This window comes from Anser brachyrhynchus (genome assembly GCF_964034855.1).
Source record: "Anser brachyrhynchus genome assembly, chromosome: 7".
NCBI classification, from domain to species: Eukaryota; Metazoa; Chordata; class Aves; order Anseriformes; family Anatidae; genus Anser; species Anser brachyrhynchus.
In genome coordinates, this window is record NC_137701.1 from 30,749,016 (window position 1) to 30,776,698 (window position 27,683).

Below are 27,683 nucleotides of genomic sequence, written 5' to 3' on the forward strand. Positions count from 1 at the left end.
TAATTCTGCTTAGGCTCTATTTGTTCACACACGCAAGCCAATCTTGCGGGCGCTACGTCTCGTGTACACAGCAGAATGGTAAGCCAGGGACGAGTACTAGAAACGTGGAATAATGCAAATTCCCAGTCAGGGAGTTGCACAGCTTCCAACTTTCAGAAGAGACAGGGAGGAGACAGTCAAGTGAGGAAGGCATAGAGCATCTCTGAAAAAGAATGATTTCCCCTACCCACATCTAAAAGCCTATGGTGGAAACCATCTCTCACAGCTATCGGTCAGCTGCAGAAGCTTAGAGAAGGCTACAGTCCACTGAGCACCTAGCTCTGATGGGCGAGACCTCGGGGTGTTAGGATGAGTCGGTGGCTGGCCCTGCTTCTTCCAAAGATGAATGTGTGCCCATTCCCCACTTTCCCTAATCTCCCTCCCACCCTTGGGCTGGCACAATGGAAAACACGATGACTGCCCAGCAGACGTGGGCATTGCCCTCAGGACTGGCAGGACGTGTGCCCAAGTGTGGCCCCCGTAAGGTGTGTGCTGGCTTTCCTTAGCAGAGCACACAGGTCCACCAAGGGGAAAGAAGACTTGGAGCGAAGCCTGTTTTGCTCAAGGTCTCAAGGCATTACCTTCTGTGCCAGGATCCGCGCCTAAAATGGGACTGGGTGTCAGCCAAGTCCAACCTCACAGCCCATGCTTGTGCAAGGATCCCTTACCACCAGAGGTAACAGAGCTACCCTGGGCAATAAGGGTTATCTGCATATTATCCGGGCTTGATCCTGCACGCAGAGGTCTGCAGCCTTTCCTGCTGCCTGCAGTTGTGACACGTTAAGCACAAATATTGCTGTGTATATTACTGCCAGCCTGAAAATACACGAACCTCTTGTAACTGTCATTAAATGGGGAGAATAACGCCCCAGGTTGGCACCTAATGTTATGGTGAGGTTGCATTTGTGTCATTCTCCTGTTTGGTGGAAGGAAACTTCCCCGGCCCAACCTCGGGCTGTACCAAGGGGCATTTCCAGGCTGCAGCTCCACAGGCACACTTGCGGCCAGCAGTTTCCTCCCCCAGGTAGTGCAGCTGGGAGCATGGCAGTGTTGGCCAACCTGCAGAGCTCTTGCTGGCCATTCCCAGGCACTGCTGCTGAGGCGGGCTTGCCTCCCGCCACGTGTTTATACAGACCCAAGTCACATTTTTCAAAGCAAACAGCACGTTAAACACAACCTTCGCATCATTCCTGCGATCGTCACGTCCAGGGCCCCACCTGGGGACAAAGAGCCCCCAACACCGAGTCCGCGAGTCCCCGCCACGGCCCTGAGACTGGGGACGGGCTGCAGCGAGGGGGCCACGTAGCCTTCCCCCGCCCCACACTCCCTTGAAGAACCCACCCGGCGCCCCAACCCCGACCCCAACCCACCGCCCTACGCGGCCTCACCTGCTCGGGCCCCTGGAAGCAGATCCTACAGAGCGGGGTGCGGATGCCGCTGTCGACGCTGCTGCCCAGCGAGTAGCGGTCCTCGGCCTTGCCCTTGCCGAAGTCATCCGAAGAGGTGCTGCTGGGCAGGGAGGCCGGGGGCTCCCCGGCGGGGCTCCCCCACTCCTCGGCACCCGGGCTGCCCGCCGCCCCCCGCCAGCCGGCCCCGCGCCCCCCGGGCGGAGCGGTGCCGCCGGCCCCCGCCTCTGCGCCGCCGGGCATGGGGAGCGGCGGCGGCGGCGAGGGCGGCGGAGGGGCGGGGGGTCTCCGCAGCAGGAAGACCTTCAGGTCATTGAAGAGCATGCGGCAGCGGCACTTGAGGAGGCCTTGGTTTCGCAACATCTGTCTCGGACGGAGGAGCCCGCAGCAGCAGTAGCAGAAAAGGAGAGCGCCGGGTGGTATTAACATGTGCCTTTCCTGGGCCGGAGGAGACGGGGGGGGGAAAAGAAAGGGCAGGAGCCGGGAGCCCCGAGGTCGGGGGGCTCTGCTGGGGTCTCAGTGCCGCGGGGGGGGGATGCGCTCGCAGGTTGGGAGACGACAAAAGAGGGGCGGGAGGGCGGGGAGGGGGGAAAATCCCCGGCAGCAACCGTGCGAGGCTAGCAACAGCGGTAGGAATAATAATAAAAAAAATAAAGAAAGAAAGAAACCGACCGACTCCGGGCTCCCGGGGGATTTTTATCGCCCTCCCCCTCCGGCGGGGTGGATTCCTCAAGTTTGTTTGGCAGCGGCGGGGGGCGCCCAGGCAGCTCCCACGCCCAAGGGTCCGGGGGCGAGGGGCGGCGGCGGGCACCGCGGGGTGCGGCGCTCCCGGGAGACAGCCCCGGCTCTGCTCCGGCAACTCCTAAGCCTGGAAAAAAGAAGGGTCCGCGTCTCCGGTGGGTGTGGGGAAGAGGGAGGCCGTGGTTCTGTCGACAGTATTTGGCATCTCAAGTAATTTTCCTTTTTCTTCTTTTTTTTTTTGCAAATAAAAAAAATCAAACTCGATCACGCGAGACCCGGTGTGCACCCAGACAAAATAGCAGCCAGTCTGGCTAGCAAAATGCAAAACTGGTAGTTGTCGTTATTATCAAAATTGCCTCTTTGACAAAAAGACCTTCACATTGTTTGTGGGAAAACACCCTACGTTTCCAACACTGTACTCCCAGGTGGCTTCAGATTTTACCGTTGCCTTTAAAAGATTTCATTGTAAATATTAAAAGTCCTGAAAGAAATAATTAGCATTCAATGATCTTAATCCCAGAGGTACTGAGATAAATATGTTATATATATATAATATATATTATATATATCATATATATTTTTATATTTATTTATATATTCTGACCTTCTCTCTTCCAGCAGCTGTCTGGACCACACCAAAAATAATCAGAGCAAAATTGGTGAGGGAAGGCGGCTGTATTATTCCCTAAGCTGTTACCATCCTGGACCGAAAAACCCGTCGAAATCGGATCTATTCTTCGCATGTAATTGACCGGAGAAACGTGGATCTTACATGGTCACGTTTCCTTTCCTCCTTTCACAAAACAGGAACGTCATCAAACGCATTGGCAGCTTGTACAGACCATTGTGGATGGCAAGGCGGCCAGGGCTCTATCGGCGATTGCAGGGACCTCCTTTTGATGCATTGGACGAGGCTCCTTCTTTCTCTCCACCACCGTCCCCACCTTCATTTTCCTCCCCTTCTGTCCTCCTCCTCCTCTGACTGTTGTTCTCTCTCACAGGCATTGACATTCAACCATCGCAAGTCTGTCGCACTCTCGCTGGCAGGAAAAAAAAATAAAAAATCGGAGCAGATAATTCTCTTCTTCCTCCTAAAAGGCTCTGATGGAGCACAATGCGCCAGACACACGGGGCAGCATGGCTTATTTTTCGTGCGGCTCCTACCGCTTCGGCAACATCGAGCCGGCGTGTGCGTGTGTGCCTTCCTCCCTCAGCAGCCTCCTCTCCGCTCTCCCATCCGGCTTGCGGTGATGATGTTGCTGTTGCTATCTCCCTTGGATGCAATGGGGAAGGCAGATTGTTTGCAGTGCAAGCGGGGATTCGCAGGAAGGGAGGGGTGGAACGTGGCCGCGCTCTCCTCCCTCCCCCGGCTTTTTTTTTTTTAAAAAAAAAAAAAAAAAAAGAGAAAAGGCGGGGTGACGATGAGGAAGGGGGGGGGGGGGAAGAATCAAAGGGAGGACCGGGGCCCTCCCCAGGCTTTGATGCCCCGGGCTGGCTGCAGGAGCCCCCGCCGGGGAGGAAAGCGGGGGGGCGGAGGCAGGGGCTGGGCGGCCGCTGCGGCTTCAGCACCGCGAGCCGCGGACAGCTCCGCCGGGCGCGGGCACGGCGCCTGGGCGCGCCCCCGCGCTGCGCGCTCCCGCCGGCGCCACCGGGAGGCAGCGGGGCACGCCGGCTGCTCGCCCCCGGGAGCCGCAGGGGATGAGGAAATCGGGCGTTCGGGGGTGCCCCCGGGGTTGGGGGCCGCCCGGCAGGCCCCCGGCAGGCAGCAGGAATCCCCGCTAACTAACTTTCCCCTTGCAGGTTAATTAGTTGCCGAGGATCTCACGGTTTGGCAGCGATGATGAGCGATAGTTTTCGTTTCGCCCCGGCAGCGCTCGTTCGCCGGTAGGTTTGTTTTGCTTCAGGAGAGAATATTTCAGGAGTGCGGGTGCCTTGTACCCCGACGGAAGCTAAATCCAGCTGACCGCTGCCGCTTAATTCGACATTTGCTGGAAGCAACCAAGGGCAGCCGGAGCTGATAGTTTTTACTCTCCTCGGCCCATTCGAACATTTTAAGTAGCAGCTGCTGGAGCCCATTAAGCTTTCCCCTGCACACGCCAGCAGAGGAGGCTTTCTCAGCCTTCACGTGCTCCGTGTGTGCCCGCACGGCCCCGTCCGGCTGCCGAACACGAGGCTGCCGACGGCACTCTGTGCTGCTGCTCCAGCTGGAAGAGCTGACAGAGGTGCCGGGTGTGCTGTGGACCAAACCTATTAACGGCACAGGTGATCTGAAGGCTTCTAGGCTATGAGGTCCTGCGAGCATCAGTGCAGTGCCTCGGCTCGTGGGCCAGCGGACAGCCTCCAGACGGGACACGCTTTTTGGTGGAGCAGAGCGGGGCCTGGGCCTGACGTCACGTCAACACCACTGGAACTGCAGGCTCCTTCGTCTGGTTTCTCCACAGAGTTTCTTCAAACTCCTAATTGGCAGGGTGTAAGGGTCACCAAAACCCAGGCTGGATTCTCAAGCTGGGGCATGCTTCGGGTCTTCACCAGTGGCGACCCAGGAGGTGCAGCTGACGGAGAATCTGATCCCACTCAAAAGTTGCGTTGGGCCCTAGACAATGATTTGAAATCTCCTTTAGTATAAGATGAGACATGCAAAAATCGCTGTGCCATGATCAGCAGAGGAATCTACGTTGCTACCTAATTAAAAAGGGAGCAAAACTGATTATTCGCTACAGGAAAATGAAACCAGCACATGCAATTAATTTCCAGCAAATAAATTACACATCGGGATGCTGCAATGTTAAAACATTCCTCATTGCAGCTTGCTGTTTCTCAGAAAAGCTGGGCAGATTCGCCAGTGTGGATCTCTACAACATATTTAAGGCTTCTCAGAATTTCACATGTGTCTAATGGGGTCATTAGAGGAATAATAATGGAAAGAGCATTTTAGGAACTTCCTGAGCATGAGACAGGCTGGCTAGAGGCTGTCTCGGTGCCCAACCTCCAGCATGGCTTTCCATCCATCCCCCCCTCCCACTTGTTATTACCCTCATCCTATTGTCCTGATGTCGCTAGCGTTTTCAGAGTGGTTCCATCAATAAAGAGAATCGGAGGCAAATATATTGTTGTCATCCTTTGCATGTGCAAAGCATCTTTCATCCTTCCCTCCTGCCCATGCCTGGTTTTTCAGAAAGGATGTGCTCAGGATGGAGGAGATCTTTGTATTATACTCAGGGTTTTAATGTATGGGCTGTGTGCCCAGAGAGTTGAATGGCTGATAAATGTGACAAAATAAATAAAACAAATAATAAATCGGAGGTGCTCCATATGCTTCCCAGAGGTGAGCGGGTACTATTATTCCTTTCAGTAAATGGGACAGTGGCCAATGTTTTCACACTTGGATGCTGCATTCAGGTCCTTTGATATGGATGGAGGTGCCTTGCTCAGAATGCTCGCACCAGAAGGAGCTGGCCTGAGCCTCCTTGGTGAGATCCCAGAAGAGCAGGGGGCCAATGCAGGCTGCCTAACTTTGCTCCACGTAAAGCAACGTGGAGCAGAAAATAGGCAACACCTTCTCCTCTTGCAAAAGAACCTGTCTCTGGGAGTTTTGACCCTGTGTCTCTTGAGCCCACCAATAGTTGTGAGGGTAACGCTGGGAGGGAGCATACTGGAGGCACCAGTGCTGGCACAGAGCAGCCTGCCGTCCTCGGGTACAGAAAGAACAAAAGTCTGAGATGTCTGAGCTCTGCAAAGTCTGGGAAGGAGAAATGATCGTGCTCTGTAGCTGATGAAGAGGAACCAGACAGTGAGGACTGATGGGGTGAGCGTCCCCCTCTGGCCATGTAACTCTCGAGTAGGTCAGGGCATTGCGGAGCACTGAGAAGCGTGGCCCAGACAGCTTTTGCAGACCTTTAGCTCTCTGTGTCACTGACAGCTCTTCCCTTCAATGAGACCTCTCCTATGCTTTTCTTCCTTCCTTGCTTCAAATTAGGCCAGGATCCTGGCATGATACTCTCTCTTTCCCCTTTAATTATTGCTAATAACAGCAGTAGCATAAATAACCCATAGTGTATCTTCATCCTCTAAGCTGCATAGGGCAGAGGGCTTGGGAAAGGGGATGCACCCATCAAACACCCATCCAGGCCGGGCCTCAGCACCACATCTGCTGCCACATCCACACCGTGGGCTCTCAAGGCCGTGTTACGAGGTGGCCTCTGTGCAGACCTGGTGCTCTCCAGGAGCGGAGACACCCAGGCAACTCAGCACAGACCTGGAGGTGAGTTTGCTACAGATCCCGTGCCAGGATGAGTTTGGGGGTCAGGCTGCAGGTTGGTCTCACGGCAGATATCCCAACTCTTATCTTCTGGAGCAGAGCGTGGGCCCATTGGCCCTTAGCTACTGTCCCATCACGGAAAAAAGACGTGTCGCTGGTTATGTGTTCTCCTTACCTCTCCGTGCGAGTCATTGCTCAGTGCAGAGGGGTGGAGAAAGGAAGGAAGAGGGTGGCTGGAGCAAGCAGCGATACTTATCTGCCTGTGTGGCAGTCTGATATCAAATCATATCGGAAATTTTTTTGGTTTGTTTGTTTGTTTTGATGGTGTCAGGTCAGAGATTAAAAAAGAAAAAAATGGCAGAAACTGAGAGGGCAAATGCAAGCAGGAAAACTCTGTGTGGACTGCAGCGTTACAGCCTGAACACAGCACACCAGTCATCGTGTGTGACTACGTGAGAGACAAACAGTACAAATGCTGATGTGGACAGGCAGGATCAGAGAGCTGCCAGAGAAACATCCCTTTGTGTTTTCCATCTCTCGGGAAGCAAACAGTTACCTAAACCCATTTTCATGCCCACCTACCCGGTCAATAGCTGCACTGCGCTTCCTGCTCCACTTACAGCTCCTTAATGGTGCAGGGGAGCTTTGATTGCCGTGGTGTGGGCCCCATCCCTCTGGCACACCATTACTTAAACCCAATCCATCGAAGGTTCCTACTGCTCTCTCAGTGATGGGGAGCTGCTCATCAGCTGAGTACCCTCTGATTGCTTGTCACAGCCAGACTTCCCGGTTCTTTTTCCTAGATGGAGATATTAAATAGATCTCAAGTGATGTAATTACCATAACTCAGTTGACGAAGCTTGTGGGCAGATACAGATGGGGGCTGGAGGGGGCTCTGTCACATTTTCTTCGGTCTTTCTTTCTTGCTGGGCAGTTGCAAATATGCCGACGCAAAGGATGCTGCTGCTGGGAAGCAGAGCTCAGCAGGCGGGGGGTTATGCATCCTCCAAGCATCCAGAAATAATCCATGTATTGATTGGAATGATCTTCGCAAAGGAGATCAGAAATAATTTCTGGAGTGCTGTGCCTTGGTCTCTCTGCTGCCTTGGGCTGCAGCAAAAAGCATGGCACTCTGCTCTCGGAGAGTCCCTGTGCTGTTGCTTTCTCCCCAGGCAGTGACTGAACTTGCATTTGTTCTCTTCCTGTGAGGATCGTGGTCTGCCTCTGAGCTGATACACAGCAAATTTTTCTACTTCCACAGCAGCTTGCTCTCTGCTGAGGGAAGAGGAGGAATTTTATTTATTTATTTATTTTTACATCAGCCGTGCCCTGCAATAGGAGCCCAAGCAAAGAAGCAGAACTGCACATCTCGTTTTCCTTGGTTTTAGGTCTTTGTTTCCTCTGCAAGCAGTCTTGAGGCTAGTCATAGTGCACGAGTATGTGAGGACACAACACAAAGGCTGATGGGGACAGACCCCACTTTTCCTCCTTTAGGATTTCAAATTCAAACCTGCAAAAGGCAGAGCACTACTCTTCAGGACTAGGCAACAGCAAGCACGGGGCTTTCCTGGTATCAAGTCCTACGGTAACAACTACCAAGGGAATTTCTTGTCCCTGTGGATGACTAGTCAGAACTTGAACAGAGCAGTTGCAATAGATGCTGCATTTCAGGATAGCTTCAGAAGGCATTTAGCCGGATGCTGGGTGGTTTTAACTATCTAGGAATGCACTGATTGTCATGAAATCCCAAACCTAAAGGGACCTGGAATTTTAGACATTAAAAAAAAAAAGGAAAAAAAGAGAGAAAGCATATAATCACAGGAATCACAAGTCCCTTGGGTATTCCAACTACTCTCTCTCCTGAGTCAACTCAAATTTGTTGCAAGTCTCTAATTGCATTCTCAGATGTATCAGTTATTTTGGTGACATGCAACAGTCCTAGAACTAGCTCTCGCTTGTCTGTCATGGGATTAAGAGAGAAAATAATGTTGTTAAACAGGTCCATTAGGGACTGATCCTGAGAGATACATGGTGCTCCCCAAATTAAGGTGAACTGATAGGTTCTAGCATGTCATCAGATGCTTGCTCAGCTACTGGGATTCGCGATCACAGTAACACTGAGGATATTCCCCACAGGATCATCACGATTTTACTGTGGCACAAAACTGCCGTACTCAGCTTAAGGAAATAGAAGCAACTTTGTATGGGAAGACTGAATGTCTATCCTCAGGAGGGTCTTTCAGCAAAAGATCCATCTCAGAGAGGCTTTAACCTTTGGGGAGAAACTGAAGAAGCTGTTGGGCCGTTTGCACTCCACAGCTTGAAGAAGCCCCAGCCCCAGGTGCACTGGGGAAGAACAGAGCAAAGCTTAATCCTGAGGTCTCACCTCTGCCAGGGGCTCAGGGGATTTCTGCTGGTCAGAGCCTCTCTCCTGGAGGAAGCAGCCAGAGCTCGACTGCTGCTTGGCTAGGAGGAGAGGCCTCATCCAGGCTGCTGATGTCTCAGCTTCCCACCAAAAAAGGGGAACTGCTTTGCATGGCGCTACATGTTTGCTTCCCCACAGGATGCTGGAGAACCGCTGGATGTAAAATTTACATCCAGGTCTGGGACGCAGCCTGCTCCCCAGCATCTCTCCCATGGGGGGTCCCTCTGCGCCCTGCACAATCAGGTGGGCAGATGGAAGCACCCATTCCTGGCACCAAAGTGTCACTCGTGGTGACACGGTGCTGGGATATCCTGGAGATGAATCCTGTACTGAGGCAGGACCCCTCTTGAGCTGCAGCTCTGCCTCAGTACAATGAACAGGTTGAACATCAGACACCGTTTCCCCAAGGTCTTACAAATCCGTATCTTAGGATTTAACATCTTAGGCTGCCCAGATAACTTCCTCAGCTACAGCAGCTTGTTTCTGGATCAGCAGACAAATGCATGTATGCTGCATAAATGCAAGGCAGCGAAGGCACTTACAAGCCAGATAATCTTATTAGTTTCATCAATAGCAGATGAGTTTCTGTGTTGGCAGAGGCCAAGATCCAGACATGAGGACTGTTTTAGGTCTCCCCTAAGTGACCTTATTGCATATAGGGTCTTGAGAAGGGGGGAGACACTGGAGGTCAGAGAAAGGCACACAGTGGAGAATATTGTAGGAGGACATGCTAATTTTTTCCAGTGCAGAAGAAGCACCCACTGCATGCACCAATCTACCTCATTTTCACAGCGGGAGCAGTCAGTAGGTTTCCAGATCTGCTTGGAAATGCCAGGTACTAAATACTGGGCTAACCCACAGCCTGCCAAGGTACTGTGTTGCCTCCCTGCTTTGCCCTGAATATGCTCCAACGTGCACCAGAAATACAGGAAAGCTCAGAACTGTCACTAATAAGTGTGTGATGATTTCACAGGCTGGTATCACTCACCCTGGTGATTTCTCCCACACCTTTGCACAAAGGACAAGTGTCAATGAAAGCACTGAGGGCTCCATCAGGAAGAGATAAGGTAGGGATAAGAGGACTGTGGATTTAAAGACAGGGCTGTTGGAGATGGAGTGCTGCTGGAGATGAAAGCAGAGAAACATGAGAGAGCAGTGAGTGGGGAAAGTTAATGGGTTTACACCAGTGGAAACAGGAGTTGAATTTTGACCCTTACATTTCTAAGGAGGGACTCCACAAGAGTACATCAGCATGGAAACCTCGCTGTGAAAGGAGGGGTCTCGGCCCTGCATGTGGCCCAGACACAGCATTCACAAGGGAGCTCGAGCACCACAGTGACTCACTCTGCCAGGTCTTCAGGAGCACGTCAAGCGACAAAATGTTACCTCCAAGTGATGGCCCAGATTTACCACTCCCAAACGGACTTAGTGTTAATTAAAGAGAGATTTCAAAACCATATACATTTTCTTGCTGAGATAATTAATTGATTTAGAATAAAGTTTAATGTAGTTAAGGGGTTTTATAATTACACTTCACGGCCGGGGGAGCATTTTAGGGATAAATGTTGCCAGAACACCTCTGGGAAGGTGCTGAGCAGAGGCCTGAACCTTCCCTCCTGATGGGCTGGAAATCCGCTTGGGCCCTAGGGGTCATGCAGCAGTTGATGCCTCGGCCACACAGGACTGAGGTATTCAGTCTCTCAGCCCCTCAAAAGTGCTTCCTTCTGAGCCAAGTGCCTCCGTGCAGGCAGCAGTGCCCTGCCGTTGAAGGGGATTTTCTTTCCTAAGGGGCTTTAGCTGTCTCAGTTGGTGGGTTTTTACCCCTCAGGTCAGATGCAGGTCACTGTGGTGGCTGTCTGGCTTCAATACCAGCCTCTTTCAATTTAAGACTAATGTAGTTTCTTTGGACCTTCCTCCCAGACAGACACTTGGTCTCATTCAAGATGAGGGAGAAAACACATGCTGTTGCCCTGAGAAACACTTCCCTCCCCGTGTCACCCCCAAAGTCACATCCCTGCCTTTCTGACTGGGCATGACTGAGCACCTGGCCCTGAAAGCACTTAAGCTATGTGGGGAGACCTACAAACCCTTTGATTTCTATAGAGAAACTGAGGCAGAGAGAGAAAAAAAAAAAACCAAACTCATTTGAGTCAGCAGCAAAGTGCTACGTAGGGACCTATTTTACCTCATAGCAAGGTTCTCCTCTGAGAGCAATTTGCACATCTTTCCGTGATGTGCAAATAAACCCATGCACAATATATATCTGCTTTTCTTCCCTCTTTTTTTTCACAGCTGAATAACCACACGATCTTTGTTACATGGAAGTTTGACTGCTGCTGTTTATTGCCCCCTGGAAACAGGATGACAATGGCCCACGGCTCCTCCACAGCAACTCGCAGAGGCCTCCCGAGCGGAGAATTACGCCCGTCGGAGGAAATAAACAGCAGGAACGGTGGAGTGACTAAGCACCAAAGATCCTGCATTTGTGTAGAAACTAGCAATGAGAGGAGGAAAGGATGCCCTGGAGGATAGAGAGTGCTGCAGGAAAAAAGTTTCCAGCATGTTCTGAAAATTAAGGTTTCCATGCAGAAGGCAAGGCCAAATTTAAGCATCACCCCTCTCCAGCCCTGCACCTGCTTGTGGCCATGGGCAAGGCTCCCATGCCATGCCTGGGGGCCTGGAGAGCGGCCCCAGCAGCCCACAGATGGCCCTGACATCTCCCCACGTACCCCTGGAGGAGGGGGGACCAGCGCTCGAGGCTGCTGTGGCCCTGCTGGAGAAACTGGTGGCTGTTGTTTCCCCTGCTCCCAGCCGTCACCCTGCCCTGGTGCAGCAGCTGGACTCTGCTCAGGTTCCGTGCAGAGGAGTTTCCTCCGGGCACTGAGCTTATTGGAAAATCGGAAAAACTACAGCAGAACTGGCCCAGAGTACCCTGAGGTACATCTTCCTCCCTGGTCTGGTTTGGGTGCGTGATATAGGGGGAGCTCGCAGAGGGAAATGGTGTGTCTTTGTCTGGATCCTTCACGTGTTGGGATTCTGCTGCTGAGCTTGCCCCTGTCCAGCTCTGATGTCCTTTGAGGTGCCCTCATTTAGGCTGATAAAGATTAAAACCATGGGGGATCTCAGCTGCAGAACCCTCCCATCTGGTGTCTTTTCTCTGAGGCCGAGCTGCTCCAGCAGTGGCACTGGCAATAGGAGCTCTTACAAAATTGCTGTCCCGATGAAATCCCAAGTCCTGATGTGCATGGAAACAAAAATCAATCTCCTTTTGTTCTCTTCCATGACCACCCCTTCCCTATATTTTTGGATTTTCTTGATTCATTTTTATTTTAAGTGGTAAAACTTTTCTGGGTCAGTGCTAAGTCCTTCGGTTGTGTGATCTTTACATACCAGCAGATATATGCAGAGAGATGAGAGGAGACCAAGTGCAAACCAATCCGTCCTCCTGACTCTTTTATTTATCTATTTTCTTTTCCCAGCTGCCACTGCTCAAATTCCTGTGTTCCTGTTTGTGTGTGTGAAGGAAGGAGAGGGAAAGGGGATGGGATACTGGGAAGAGCCACTCTCCACATTCAGTTGTAGCTCTCCTGGTTCCTTCACACCACCCTGCTCTCCATCACTGCTCTGGTCACGTCACACTACCTCCAACACTTTGCTGGTGTTCTGCTTTGTGGGAAAAAAAGAATAAACTAATGTAAATTAAAATTAACAGAGTGTTTTCAGGGCTGATGCAAGATGCCAGAGTGGTAGTCACAAAGCTGGAGCCATCTGCCAAGCCCAGACTAAACACCAGTGGCAAAGCTGCTGTGCTGCCGAGTGCATCGAGGGCTCCCAGGCGAAAAGCACCAGCGCCTGCAGCTTGAGCCGAGCTCTGTGGCTGAAAGCAGAGACAGATGCACATTGTCTGTGGACCAGGCAGAAAGGGGGACACTTAACATACACTGACTATTAATATTTCATGGTCCTGACGTCCAGCAACCACACTGAGAAGAGAGACGGGAGTTTGCTCTTCTAGGCTTGCATTTAACCGTGCCCTTCCTGCTTAATGTGCCAGCTGAAGCTAATCATGGTATGTACTGGAATCTTTTGTGTACCTCGCCCAGGGCGAGACCTTCTTTTTTCATGTAGTCCCTAACAACTGTAACAATTTCTAATGTTCTCTGACCCAAGATGAGTCTGAACTATCAGCTACAGGCAAAGCAAGGTCCAGTTGCTGTTGAGTCCCTCACCTATTAAATCATTCAGATAATCTTCATCTAGAGTATTTGTCTTTTCCAGGAAGCTCGTTTTTTCTTCTAGGAAGTAAGCCTCAGGAACTCATGACCCAGCAGGTATTTGCAAAGTGGCATGCATTCAAAATGCACTACTTTTATAGCAGTGGCGTTATCACGTAGTGAGCCTGTTCCTGGAATGAGCATTGCCTAGGAGTTGTCAATACTTTAATCTGATTTATGCAAGCTGTGTTCTCTCTCTCTCTCCCTTCCCTCAGATGAGCACTAATAAGTTCTCAACCTGGACAAATCCCAGGTAGTGGGATCAGTACATGGCAATATATCAGCTTTGTTGCTGAAATTGGGGATGAAGCAGAGACAACAGAAAATGTTTCTCCTGTTTGTTTTTAATTCTGTTTGCAAATAGTCTGGTGCTTGTCTGAACTATGAGTGTCCTATAGGAACACATTCCATTTATTATATTACTGTGCACCAATTAAGTAACTAGTGAAAGTTTGGAAAATCTATAAAATAGTTGGTTGCATCCATGGGGATCATTAATACCACCTGGTGTCATGACCGTAAATAAAACCTGACAGCACGTGCAAATGTGGAGGGAACTACCTGTTTTGCCGTTAAGAGATCAAGTTCAGACTCCATCAAATGATTTTCAAGACTTGATCTTTAACTTTCTTGTGGAGTAGAAAACATTGGCAGGGCATTTCAGGGGGTGAGTCTTTGTCCTCCAGGACTCAGTTGTCGCTTTACAACCATATGATGTATTAGACATCGCTAGACATGAATGTCAGTGCTTTTAGCCTCAAATTCTATCAGCATGATATTGTGCTGTGATGCAGTCACTGTCAGCATCTTGATTTGATTTGTGCATTGCTTCACAATTTGCTCCAGGAGGGCTTAAGGTCTAATTCTGCAAATGAGAAAAGTCCACCCCACCACTCCTTACAGACTTGAGCCCTTCTTCGTATCTGGCAAGTACTGTTCTCAAAGCATGGGGCAGCACCACCCACCCTGGCAGAATTGTATGGAAATGATGGCTATTTCCAAACTTTACTTGACCTCTGAGGCAATGCTTGATTTCTCTGTGTTACAATGAATCCAGATGGACAACAGGGAGAGAAGCAAGGGACTTGCTGAAAACCCAGCTGCTGCTTCTGAGCTTGGATTTTCCAGGTCAATACATTTCAAAAACTTTTCCACTGACAGGCAGAAGGGAAAATCTTACCATTTCACTCTCAGTCTTAAATCTAGCTCCTGCAAGACCATTTTAAAAGGAATTTGGTGCCTGTTAAAGAATGAGGCCTGCTCCCAACCCATATTTATGCAGTTATCTGATACAAGGCTGCCCAACACCAATGAGCAGAGTCGTCAACATCCCTCCAGTCGGTGTTGGTGAGTGGCTAAATAACAAAGGTGTCTTTTGCAGCATGAATGTCTGTTTTCTAGGAACTGTATCAAGAATCATAAACTCATTTCACATATATCAGTGAACAGCTGTCAGAGAGTAAGGGCTTGCGGACCTCATCAACCTAACCCAAATTCAGGCCAAGAAGTTACTGGCAGAAGACTCCCAATTCATCAATGACCTCTGAAGGATTTCCGTCATCAGCAAGAGCAGCATAAACTCAGATTAACAGATTAAGTCATGAAACCATAAAATGACCCTATTAATAAATATATATATATATGTATTTATATATGCACAAATTTGCATACATATATAAACTTAATGCATGGACTGACTGTGTATATGTGTACCCTCACAGGACATGATCTAATCAGACAACACGTGCACTCTCTTCCTTTCCTAGTACAAGATCTATGGAGCATCCAGAGAATCTGAAAGATGGAAAATGTCAAATGGACCACCAGGAATAAATGTTGTTACAACACATGATCAGGAAGTGAAATCTATTGCCACGAGATATCACGCAGGATCAAACAGTGCATTTCATAGTGGACAATTAAAAACCTAATCCCACAAGCTATTACTTAAAACATGCATCTGCTCCCTGGTAGAGACAAAAGAAAGGACTCGTTAGGCAACCATGCTGAATGGGATGCATAATTCCTGTATTCTTATAATGAAACTAATTGTCATCATCTTTAATTGTTGTAACTCTTGCATTTTGTAACCCTTTTTACTTGACAGAAATATTCCAAATAATGCTAGTTTGCTGTGTCCCAGAAGTTACAGCTGAGCTTAGACAAACTTTTGCAGCCTTCAAGCCATGACCTGAATGAAATTTCTATAGATCCTTCATGAACCTTTCCCAGAGTGAGTCTTATGCTAATGATGTTACACAAAACTGATTTCCTCGATCAAACGTGAGCTTGTAATTGAATGTGGACATACTGACTACATGACAAAACTAAAACTGCTGCTCATTGTACAGTGTACAATATCAATGTCTAGTTATAGCCCCAAAAAGGAAAGGACAACTCTTTTTATTTACCTGTGAGAAACCCTGCATGCCTGTGCCATATTCCTCCATTCCTAGAGGAATAAAAAAATATTAATTGCCCTACCAGTCCCTTAAGTTCTTCATGCCACTTCTTTCTCCCCTATCACCCTACATTCAGCCTTTTAAAGCTGGAAGTGGCTGTAAATCTTTCTAAATGCCAGAGGACCATTTTGCTAAAACATTATCCATCTTAACATCATGTCAGATTTCTGAATGAGAATGCCTTCTTCAGTGGGAACAGACCTATAACTTATACTGCTTCTCATTTCCTGAAGCACTGGAATTGTGCTGCTCCCTAATGTTATTTTATTAAGATGCGATTTGTCATCATATTGCTGAAAACAAGATAAAATGCAGGCTAATTAAATTCCTTATTTAACTTGATGATCATCTGCTTTCTGTAGTCACATTCTTTTAAGCAGAACCTTTGTAGCTGTTTCTCAGGATCTGGCTATCACGACTCTTACTGTTTTCAAAATGGGGAAATACCCCCACAAATAAAGGCGTGTGCATTCCCAGTGCCCACAACCCTTGCTATTTATAATGAGAGATGTATAGCACCACCCAGGCAGAGACTGCAGCAGCACCTTGTGAGCATGCTGCCCTGACACTTCAAGAGCACTTTCTGTTGTGCAATAATTGCCATCCCAAGGAGCCCAGTGGAAGTCACTGAGACAAGCTGGTAGCAAAATACTGCAGCTGATAGCAAGTTCTTTTTAGATCAGGCTGCTATACAAAATATAACAAACAAATCACTTTGTGACTCCCCCCGTCTGTAGCAGATGAGACTCCCAATATAAAGGAAAATCATCTCTGTTGAAGGGGGAGGCTTAATAACGAGCTTAATTACACACTTCAGGTTAAGTGTGTCCTTAAGTGTGCAGTTTGCCAAGGCCAGATTCTGGCTCACTTTCCATGCATAGCATTCATGGAGGTTTCTAAGATGAGAGCAACCTTCTTGCATCATTGGTTGAGTGAAGACTAAGGTAGCAGAGAGTCCTGTGCTGAGTCCATGTTCCTCAGTAAATCAGTGGTGATATGTTGCTCCTAAGCCACAGCAGATGTGGGTAAACAGAACCAGAATCCACTGTAAGATCAGGGATTTTAGGAAAGTCCTTAGTGTGCTACAACCCTGGGTCTCTCTTGGAAACCCCTTTGGCATCAGACTTTGCATCCCAAAGAAGTTCAGAACCTCTTCGCCAAGTCCTCTTGGTCTGAAATGTGCTTTGAGATCTTCCAGGGAGATGTGCTGCTCTTGTGCAAGGGCAAAGGACCATTAACATTACATTGGTAGTTAATTATTTACCATTAATGACCTCTGATGATTCTGCTTAAAGGATTTCTCTGTATCTCTGGGTCTGTTGTGCACCGGGAAGAGAAAAGGCAGAGAACTGCAGTTAGCTTTAACAAACAGGATCTCAAAAGTTGGCCTCACATCAATACTAAGGCGATAGGATTAGCTGCTTATTCTGAGCTTGAAAACCAGGCCAGTAATTTAAGCTCCAGAATAGAACTGGGAATGCAACTTTTGTTTCTTTAGCTTGGTTTCCTAAGGAAATAAAGCTTATGCAATTAAACTCTCTGTGTGCACATAGGTCTCCCCTTCTACATTTGCACCTTTCTGCCAGTTCAGCTGTATTTCACCATGATAAAGATCTGTTCAGCGTCTGGGGGAAAAAATAAAAATAAAGAAAAAAAATAAGGCAGTTGTGTAGGGCAGAGGGACATGCTCTGGCCTGAGCTCAAGTATACTATAGGACATCAGAGAGTCCACATTGCCGGTGCCTCCCCGAGCAGGATCACAGCTCATCTTGTGTTAAGCGCTGGCAACACAGTAGGTTTGGAAACACTGTTTGCATCTTTATGTAGGATTTTTTCCTCTTTTTTTTTTTTTTTTCCTCTTTTAAATCTTTGTTCTGAGTGCCAATGAAATGTCCCCCACACCTGGGCTGTATCACATAAAAGATCAAGAGCTGTCTCAGCCCTGCAGCAGCCATGTGAGTGTGGCAGTGGCCTGGCAGCAAAGTGGAGGCCATGTGCTGTGCAGACCATTGCTCTGGACTGGAGCTGTGGAAAGGAATCCAGCCAAGAAGGACAGAAGGCAGAAAAGAGACCCTGCAATCTGTTGGAGGGGCTGTACTATAAACAAGAGCAGAAAGGCTTCAGCGTGCCAGGGAAGAACAAGCTGCATAGATAAAAGAGGCTGCTTCAAAAGAGTGGACGGCGACTAATTTTCCTTGTACTGGGTGGCCAAAGAGCGGGGAAAAAGAAGTGGTCTTCACTGAGCTAGCAGTCAGAGGAGGGGAGCAACCTTTGCATGCTAGAAAAGCTCACAGAAAAGCCTCTGGAAATATTTCATCAAGGTTTTAATGGCAGCTGGATTCAGCAAACTCAAATTTTTGTCTTTGGTGATACAGAGATGCTCAGGGAAATTGCTTGATTCAGAGTCAACTTGTGGTAGCAGCTGGGCTGTCAAATGGGCAAGCTACGGTGCTTTATGTACAGCAGCAGAGGGAAAACACAGGGGATCAACAGCTGTCTAACAACAGAAACCCTAGGAGAACTGGTATAGGTGGGTGTGGGGGCAGCTACTGTGCCCAAGTCCAGCCCAAAACCTAAGCACCAGGCCGAGCACCCTCTGGCACTCCGAACCTGGGTCTCCGGTACCCCACTAGGAAGCTCAGGGCCTGCTGAAGACCCCAGACACATCCCCTCAGCCTCCAGAGGACAGGTGCTGTAGAAAGTGTTCTGGTCAGATGCTAAAAGCAGACAAACCAGACAAAATGGTTTCCCCAACCAGAAGAAATTCTACAAGTCCAGGGGCCTTTCTCTGCCTCTCCTGCCCTAAGACCTTCCCTGAAGAGCTGACCTGCGTGTCCCCAATCCAGTCACTTGGCTGGTTTTAGCTGGGAAGGAGCTGATAACGTTCATGGGCATGGAATTAATTTCTTTTAAAAGGAGCAACTACAAGCTCTTCCCAGCTTTTTGAAGACTATCATGTTTGGACATGGTGTTTCCGAGCTTGAGTGTGGGCTTCCAAACACCTCTGAGAAGCTGGGACATCCAAGGGCCATCCATGTGGGCTGAACTTTTCCAATCACCTCCTGGATCGTCTTGCACACAGTGGCTCTCTGTGCGGTTCAGCCTCAGCAGAGACTGTAGGAAGAAGGTGGACAGCTCTGCCCATGTGGAGAACCATTAAGGTGTGTTGGAAAAGAAGTGGAGCAGAGCGGACATGCTCAGCAGGACATTCAGCGGTAGGATCTCCACGAACAGCTCAAAAACACTCCGAGGATGATCTGTAAGATTCCAGAACAGCTCCAGGGGCTTGGGTCCCTTATATTTTCCTGATGGGATTGCTTCTTCAGAAGCGAGCAAACCATTTCTTCCCCAGCAGAGCTGCGGTGTGCTAACCCACCAGTCCTCACAGGATTTTCTTACTGCATCCCCGCTCCCTGACCCAGTGTATGGAGGGTGAGTCCAAGCCACTGCTGGAAGCATGTTCTGACTGAAAGGACACCTGGAGTGCTACCAGCAAACTGCTCGCAAACAGCCTCTCATTTTGTAGGGCTGTTTTCTGCATGGTTGAGCTGTTCCTCGTGCCTTGCTGAAGTTGTGCCATATGGAGCAAATGCTTTAACGTCTGTCTGTGTGTCTGCCTGACCGTGCAACCCAAGAGCTCTTCTCCTTTCTGCAAACAATGCTCTGCTCTTATTGTTCTCATGAGCTGCGGACAGACCCCCATAACAGCTTTTCTCCACTTTTCCCAAGTGTATTTTTTCCCCCTAATCTCCTACAGTATAAGGAGCCATCACCTGAGACCTGGAATTGTATAGCTACTGGAAGGGAGAAGGTGGCTGGAAATACTTGCAGGCTTATGCTCTGTGTGTGTCCTCACTCTTGCCAATATGTGGCACTGGGATTTGGTTTAGCTTTGGGCAGTTAAAAGTGTAACAAGAAGGAACAAAAAGGTCTCTCATCCATTCTGTTCTCTCTCTGCTACACAGCCAGCAGGAATCTGCTGGCTTGCAGGGGGGAAAAGAGTAAACAGAAAGGATTTGAGAGGAGACAATGGGGCTGAGCACCCTTTTCTTGCACTCCATGCTATGCAGTGCTGCAGTCTGGAGAAACATTCAACTTTTACAGATTTTCCTGCTTCCTAAGAGAAGCTGAGACAAAACCCTGGACCTGAATATCCTCAGTTCCATTAAAAAAAAAAAAAAGGTGTGTGTTTTCAAGGGTCTGTGTGTACACGTGGTGACTAACAGCACTCCCAGGGCTGTGCTGTATGTCAGGTCGCACCTCGCTCTCACTGCCTGCCTTGTTTTTCTCAGGCTGACGAGCTCCTGACTAATGACAGTCACTGCTGCTTAATCAGGAAGCAATTTAAGGATAACCTTTTTTAATTAACTAGCAGAGAGAAGAATGAATAAATAAACTGTGAAACAGCCAGCTGGCTTCTGTGTCCCCAACCGAGGGATCTGTTGGGTGAGAGAAAATGGCATTTGGGGACAGGGATGGCAGCTCCAGACCTGCTGCTGGGAAGGGCAGTGACAGCGTGAGATGGAAGGGGGTCACAGCGCTTCCCAGGACTGTTTCCTCGCCTTTTTTCCCCAATGCCACTCTGGCCACACATGAAAGGATTACAGCTGTCCAGGAGGTATGGCTTTGTGTGTATGATTACACCCCGTGTATAATAAAAACCCAGGGAAACACTTTTATTCAGAACTTTAATGCAAATATGACTAATTACATTATTATGAAGGTAGCATCACTGTTTCCCATGCATTACTCCTATTTATAATTCTGCAGCCGTTTAACAGGCATGTGCCTCAGTGCACCAGGCCCACGAGGCAGCTGGTAAGAGAGCCCTGCTGGGTGCTACTAGGGGACAAAGCCCCAGCCCACGGCTGGCAGCAAGAACCCCACACCCCGCATGTGGGCAGAGGACAGAGACAGAGAGCATGACTAACGCCTCCTTCAGTCCCTACTCCAACAGCGAACCCCACCAGCGCCCCTAAAATGGCGCCGGGCTGGGAAGACTCCATTTCCCAGCGTGCCCAGCGGCCCGCGCCTAATTTCAGTTCCCGGCGTGCCGCTTGCCTCTCGCTCTCCGGTGCCGCTGGGCGGCGAGCGCGGGGGCTCCTGGGAGTTGTAGTCCGCATGGCTGCGCGGCCTTTGGCGCCGCGGCCGGCCTCTGCTCGCCGGTGGGTGTGCGGGCACTGGGAGGGCAGGGCCGCGGCCTGCGGGTGCGGGGAGGCAGCGGGGCGGTGCGGGGCGGCTGCGGGGATGGAGGAGTGCCGCGGGGGTGGCTCCCCGTGGGGCGGCAGCCGGGCCTCGAGGGGGTCGGGGCGACCCCCAGCTTGTAGGGGGGGGAGCAAGGAGTGAGCCTCGTTTTGTGCAGAGGGTGAAGAAAGCCCCTGGCCAGGCGCTGCAGGAGGTGGGCAAGGCTCAGGGCGTGAGGGGACGTGTGGTGGGAGCCTGGTGCAGCCGGCAGAAAGCCCTTGGGCTGCGGATGGGCCTTTCTCAAGGCAGGAGCTGCTTCCCCACTTTGCAGCTCAGTTTGTATCTGCTCCGCGCCGTGAGATGCCCAAGAACTGGAAGACGGGCGGGGAAGATGGGGTGTAGTCCCATCGTTGTTGTTAGGTACCAGAAATATAAAACGCTTCCTGTGTAAGACCGCACAGAGACTTGCTGCTTTGCCTGCATTTGTCTTTGCAGGCTATCCCCATGCTTGGCAGTTTTATCAGGACTGGTGACTGCTAGGGCTTGCAGAGGAGGGTGCTCAGAGCTGTTAGGAAATGGAGGTTTTCTCGTTTTTCCATACCTCTTGTCTATGTGGGACTAGTATGGAAAGCCCTAGCGGTGGTTATCAGCGTTTGCTCACTGATACTGGTTCAGCATTGGTCTGACAGCTAGATTTTTGTGTAGGAGCAGCTACAGTAATATCTAACCACAAATAATACTGAGCTGTCAGTACAATAAGAATTTTGTTGGGGACAGGGTTGAAACTTCCTGTTTCTCTTTGCTGTTTTCTTATGTAGGCTGGCCTCCGCTCCTGTAAAGAAGCAGGTGCCTCTGTGATTAAATACTGATGCGGTTTTGATTCAGGGTTGTCTGAATTGCTGAAGATGTCATCAGGCCTTACAGAAGAGCAAAAGAAAAGAATCGAAGAGAACCGCCAGAAGGCTTTGGCTAGGAGAGCAGAGAGGCTAGCAGCACAGAGAGGTGGACAGGTGGGGGTTGCTGGACCTCAGGTAAAAGAACAGAGTCCAGGCAATTGGGGAAACTTGAAGCAAGAAAACAGTCATGTCAGGTTCATTAGCCAAGGCCAACAGAATCCAAACAGTCCTGCGGAGCAGAAGAGCTATCTTCAGAAAAATTATAATCATTACTCTGCAAACCAACAGATGGCTGGTTCACATGGAGAGCAACAAAAGAATTGTTCAGAGGACTCGAAGCAAGCAAGTGGCATTAAGCAGTTCCCTACAACGATCCCAAATTCTTTGAGTTATTCCCATCAACAAAACTTGGATGCTGATGGTCAGAAACATGGACAACAGGCTTTAATTAATCATGGTACATTCCAGCAGCCCACATGCTACCCAGCTTCCAAAAACCCTGCAGAACCATCTCATCCTAAATTAATTGATAACGGGCACCCTGATTGTATTAAAGATTTACAAAGTTGGAGCAAATCTGCCATAAAATATGTTTCAGCGCCGCGCAGCGCCACCCCGAGTGATTCAGAAACACTGATAAACAGAGGCAGACCAACAGAAAGCCAGGGGGGAGGTGGTGCCTTTCAGGCCAGTGGTAAGGTGCAGAAGCTGACCAGCTCTGCTGGTGCAGGCTCTACTTTTGAAGCTGCCTCTCACAAGAAGGCGAATAACGTTACAAAAGGAAAATGTGTGAAATATGGGGAAGACCGTTTCCTGGTTGAAATAGGGTATAATGCTGAACTCATTGCTGTGTTTAAGAAAATACCAAGCAAAAGCTATGGTAAGAATTGATTGTTTGCTGCTATATCTGTTTTATGTTGGATCGATCGAAGTTTCAGCATCAGCTGGAATTGCAGTAGCTGTGTGCCCTTAGTGCAGCTGCTTTTGGGGTGGAATGTGTGGTATTAATGGGGGATTGCAAAAGTAAAGACAGATGAAATTGGAAAGAATTTCTGGGTGTAAATATCTTGAGCTTGGATTTAGCCAGGAAATCAGAATTTTTGCTTTATGAACAGTGCTCTAATAAGTTTCGTGTCGGCTGCTGGTCAGAGCCTTTTGGGAACGAAGGAAGAGAAGTTATTCATGAATTAGTATGGGAAAATGGGTCACTTCAGCTGTAGTTCAGAGTTGATGGGCTGGCTCTGTTAACTGGGTTATTGAGAGTAGTGGAGTTTCCACCTTTTCAGCTTGCTTCTGATCTTTTCTCCCTGCCTTTATTTGTTACGTTCTACTTTTGTTTCCCCCCATATGTTGCTGCTGCCTGTGAATGATTGATGCATTCTTCTTGCTTTAGTATTGATGTGCCCTATGGCTTTTTTTTGGTGTCAGGTAGCTGTAAGCCTGTGCGTGCTGTTTTTCAGATGTGTATCAAGAAGTTTGCATGAGTAGAATGAATTCTATCTTGCCTGGCATGAACGTTTTATAGCACCGCTTTATTCTACCCTAAATGACTCATATTCTGCCCTATTTTAGATCCTACTATGAAAAAATGGAATTTCAGCCTGGAAGATTACATCAGTTTCAGTAAGTAAATGGACTGTTGAATGATAAAAAAAGATCTAAGTCTTAACATCCCCCCTGCAACCTTTCCATAATTGTTATTTAGCTTTGTTATTGTCTGGAATCATAAAAGAAACAGTGCTACTCAAACATAATGCCTGTCTTTTAGACTTCTAGCCCATAACATTTTTCTGATATGGTGTAGTATATTAGAAATAACTTGATTTTTGAGGTAGTATAAATGCCAAGCATAGACTTAATCCTGCACTTGCTGAATTGCTTAGGAGTCAACAAGCCATATCATAGGGAAAATATCTGCTGTGTGGATACTTCATATGAGTCCGTATGGAGACCTGAGCGTGTTCCTCTGGCTAACGCTTAATTTCTAGGTCTGTTCAAGTATTTTCTTCTTAAACATATATTTTTTTTACCTTTTTTCCTGTTAATTTTGGGTGTCAGAAAAGGAAAAAATGCAGTTCTTTAAAGCTCTGAGTGAGGCTGAAAATGAAGTTGCCTTTTTTGACATAGCAAGAATGGTTTTATCTTTTTCTCTACTGTCATTTTGTTCTGGAAAGATTGAGAGATGACAGAGGCAAAGAGTTCAGGTAAGCTTTTCAAAAGCATGTTGCATTGAAGCCAGTGATAAATCACTATTGATTTCAGTGGGAACAGAATTGGGCCTGTGTTGAGCACTTTGAAAAACCCACAGATGAGTGCTGGTATTTTAGCTTCCCATGTGGGTTGCCACACATTCATTATTTAAGTGCTGCTGGTTTACTTGAAGTTTGTCAAGCACAGATGAGAGCAGAGTCTCTGCACCAAGGAGCTTGCAAATGAAGGGAATTTTTTTTTTTTTTAAATCATGTCACGTCGGGCTTTTTTTTTCCTTAAACCATCACAGTTCAGCTATAACAATAAAGACAACATATGGGTATAGATTGGCAGAGAGACAGAGGGGAAAATGTGCCGTTAGTTAGCGTTGTTAGCCGTGGTCTTTGACTAACAGCTGGAAAATGATACGTCCCTTCTCTCCCCATGCCCTGGCATCATGACAGCGGTGGTTGCTAGTAATCAGTAAGATAGGAGCCCAGATGGCTGGGGGAAGTACAAGTCTAGCTGCAAGATGTGTTAGAATAAAGGGTGATGGACTTAAATTGTAACAGAGGAGATTTGAGGTTTTGGACTAGATTCCTTCCTAGAGTATTACGAGTATAGGGCATTCCTACCAGATGAGGTTGCATATCAGAGGTCCACGTGAGACATGAGGCAGATGTGCTTAGATCTTTCTCCTTTGCTGTTTGCAGAAGCACCTTCCAGCCTTTCCCTGCACATCCATATTGATCACCATACCCCTGTCCCTTCAGCTTCTTAAGTGAAAATACTGGGTAGTGACTGTGCGATTTACTGCTCAGTGCGGTTCTGCAGCTTGCCTGCACTGGCCTAGTGAGCCACATTTTGGGACTGTTGATAGCAGAAGCCTAACACAGCGACAATACTGGACGGGCCTTAGTTCCCCTATTCCCACATGCTCCCCCTGCCCCTGCTGCACGCTCTGTGCCACCACTCTCTCTATTCTTTGTCCCTGCAAGTTAAAGCAAGGCATAATCATTCCCTTTCAATGCGAAGGTGTCTGGCTTGCTTGTCATCCTTTTCCAAAGCATCCTGTGCATCTAGTTTATCTGTGTCCTTTGTTCTTTCCGTGTTATCTGATGTTTTTTCTTCCTAGTGGAAGCAGCAAATCGACTTTCTTCAGTGATTCTGGCACCACTGGAAGGAGAAAATGTGGTTGGCTTGGCATCAGGCTCTCGTTTCAGTGACGGTGGGGTTGATGTGATGGCCCTCTTGAAGATGTGCAAGAACTGGAAGAAACCCTCAGCCCTCGTCAAAGGGAAGTGTGTGCTGATCTCTCGCTTCCGGTTTGAGGTTGATATTGGGTATTCTGCAGAAGTTATTGGAGTGTTCAAACAGATGAATTCTAGAAATTACGGTGAGTCTGTTATTATTTTGATGTTGTTTGGGCCGCTTTTGGAGTGCTGTGGATTCAATTCTGAAATGAAGAGGCATGGATGGATAGCTATATTATTATGAGAGAATTCAGTCTATTTTAAGAGTTGTGACAGTGTTTGTTATAACTATTGCAGATGCGAAGACCAGAAAGTGGAATTTCTTGCTGGAGGACTATCCCAAACTGAGTGAGTTGCAGCTTTTTTTTTTTTTTTTTTTTTTTTCTTGCTAAGGCTATTTTCAGGGGTGGCAAATGAATTGTAACTTCATTTCTTGGACTGAGCCTTTCCGCTCTGGGGAGATGAGTGGGATGAGTGGCTAACGAACCACGAAATGGGTATCTTCCCCTTTTGTCAGACTTTTTTTTTTCCCCCAGACTCAAAACTTTATATATGTATATAATTCATGGCAGCCCGCTGGGAGGGTGGCCCTGTTCTATAAGATTCTGTGCTGAATTTCTGTACAGCTCCTTAGAGGATATGTCTGTGTTTGCCATCACAAAAATCTTCCTGCTTATTATGTACAGCAGCTCTACTTGAACTCTGAGGAGCTGCAGGAGAACAGATTCCTCTCTTCTCCTGCCATATTTGAACAGGTAGGCATGGTGGCTGCTAGGCCTTCTTGTCCTCACAGGAATTCTGTCTTACAGACTCTTTTTAGGTGTGCTCCTCTAATCCTCAGCGCCAGCCTGCCCCTGATGTTTTGCTCCCTCTTGTGCACGTATCAATTTGTAAACTGGGCACAGCCACCCCTTCCTCAGAAAAGAGCACAGAGCAAAACTTACCAGGCTGTTTTACTTCCAGTTCCTCCTCTTAGTTAGCTACAATATTCCAGTGGTGTGCACAGGGTCATGCTGTTTTGTTTCACACTCGGCAAATTTTGTCTTTCAGGTCAGAGCACTGGGTTTTCAAGTCAGCTGACGATTTCTGTAACAACAGTTCATGTGTGGGCACAGTCTGGGTGTTGACTCTAGCTGGTTTTGTTCAGCATATGTTTTCCTGTTAATAATAATGTCTTTGTAGACGTCACACGATGTTAGGTTTCCAGCTGACGTACAAGGCAGGTTGGAATTCAGCTTTCTCCCGTAGCTGTATTTACTGTTGGCCAAACAAGAAGAGCTGCTTGTTTCTCTTGCAGAAGTGTGCAGATCTGCTCGAAGTAGTCGAATTGATGCAGAATTTCATATCCTACTAGAATACTTCAGTGTTAGTTGATAGATGCTTAAAAGACAGCTTACCAAAAAAATCTTCTCAAGAACATCATTTATTCTTCTCTCAAGTGGAATCAAAGAACACGGTATTGCTACAGCGTTCATTTCTTGGCAGAAGTTGACCGGTAGACTCCCGCCTTAGTGCACCCATGCCATGCTGGTGGAACTGTGACTGGCTGAACTGAAATGCAGAACTCTGTCGTTGTGGGTTTTGTTGTTGTTTTTTAATGGATGCCACTTTGCAGAACAATTCCGTCTAAGCAGCATGTTCCTAGCACATCTGCTTCTTAGTTTGTTTTTTTTTTTTATGTTTAGTGAAGTTTATGGAGTGCTTTGAGATGAATAGCATTATGCAAGTCCTAAGTATTATAATTGTTATTTATCATTCCAGTTGGCCTGCTGTGTTTGCCTTGGTACTTACGGGAGGGTATGTGGCTGTGGAATTTGATTGGGGTAGGCTTCAGAAAGATAATAAGCGAGGTGCTCTGCACTCATCCTTAGAAAGCGTGTTGTGTAGGGCTGAGCATTTCAGAGCTGGAATGCTCCACATAGTTTTTCTTCCAGTGCAGGCCCATGCTTCCATGGGACACTGAAGCGTGCTTAATGACTGTCTCTCTGTGTCTATGATGCATGCCTTCGGAGTGTTAGTAATGGTTGTAGGGCTGGGAGCTACATGGTGAGGCCTTGTAGGAATGGCAGATCATGAAAACAATTGTGTGCGCCTGGTTGGAGGCTCTGAAACCCCAGGACTGGGATGTTGACAGGCTTGGATTGCAGTGAGAGCTGATGATCTCACGCAGCTTGCTAAAAGATCTTTTGTATGTGCAAAGGGCCTGATCCTGTAGCAGAAGCTAGGTAGTGAGAACAAATGCATCATCTCCCAGTCTGTCACTCTCTTTGCTACACTGGCAGGTTTACACATTGCATGAAGGATCCAGAATACCACAGATTTAAAGAAAGCAAAACCAAAACCTGAACCCAAAACCTCCAGAGATGTTCTTGGGCGGTGCCGTTTGTGAGGGCATTTGAGGCTTCCTGTAGCATGTGCCTTTCTGAGGAACAGCATTAGCTTTGTGCCTGTTCATTTACCTATGTCAGGGGAAAAAAAAAAAAAAGGTTTTTTAAAGGCTGGTTGCCATTTCCAGCAGTGATATCTGTTAGTTTGGAACTGTTTGTAGAGGTTAA

The 27,683-nt window shown here is 48.2% G+C and overlaps 2 protein-coding genes and 1 long non-coding RNA gene across 5 annotated transcripts in view; 2 read left to right on the forward strand and 1 right to left on the reverse strand.

The window, feature by feature from the left end:
• The window catches only part of MARCHF4 (membrane associated ring-CH-type finger 4), an 89,743-nt gene extending 86,818 nt beyond the window's left edge, over window positions 1-2,925 (reverse strand). The window contains exons 1-2 of one of the 2 annotated variants that reach the window (XM_080599072.1): window positions 2,791-2,925; window positions 1,428-2,667 (exon numbers count right to left, since the gene is read on the reverse strand). In XM_080599072.1, coding sequence (XP_080455198.1) covers window positions 1,428-1,874 — 447 coding nt within the window. In that variant the 5' untranslated portion in view covers window positions 1,875-2,667; window positions 2,791-2,925. Of the gene's footprint in view, window positions 1-1,427 lie in introns of both variants that reach the window. The other variant, XM_080599073.1, reaches the window with a different exon arrangement.
• On the forward strand, window positions 1,754-3,665 carry LOC308197867. Its single transcript, XR_013953416.1, has 2 exons — window positions 1,754-1,864; window positions 2,805-3,665. It is a non-coding gene; the product is annotated as an uncharacterized lncRNA (long non-coding RNA).
• Window positions 3,666-20,628: 16,963 nt separating this feature from the next.
• The window catches only part of SMARCAL1 (SNF2 related chromatin remodeling annealing helicase 1), a 34,934-nt gene continuing 27,879 nt past the window's right edge, over window positions 20,629-27,683 (forward strand). The window contains exons 1-5 of one of the 2 annotated variants that reach the window (XM_080600815.1): window positions 20,629-20,770; window positions 21,608-22,565; window positions 23,258-23,308; window positions 25,011-25,271; window positions 25,426-25,476. In XM_080600815.1, the coding sequence (XP_080456941.1) occupies window positions 21,695-22,565; window positions 23,258-23,308; window positions 25,011-25,271; window positions 25,426-25,476 (1,234 nt within the window). In that variant the 5' untranslated portion in view covers window positions 20,629-20,770; window positions 21,608-21,694. Of the gene's footprint in view, window positions 20,771-20,854; window positions 21,004-21,607; window positions 22,566-23,257; window positions 23,309-25,010; window positions 25,272-25,425; window positions 25,477-27,683 lie in introns of those variants that run through there. The other variant, XM_080600816.1, reaches the window with a different exon arrangement.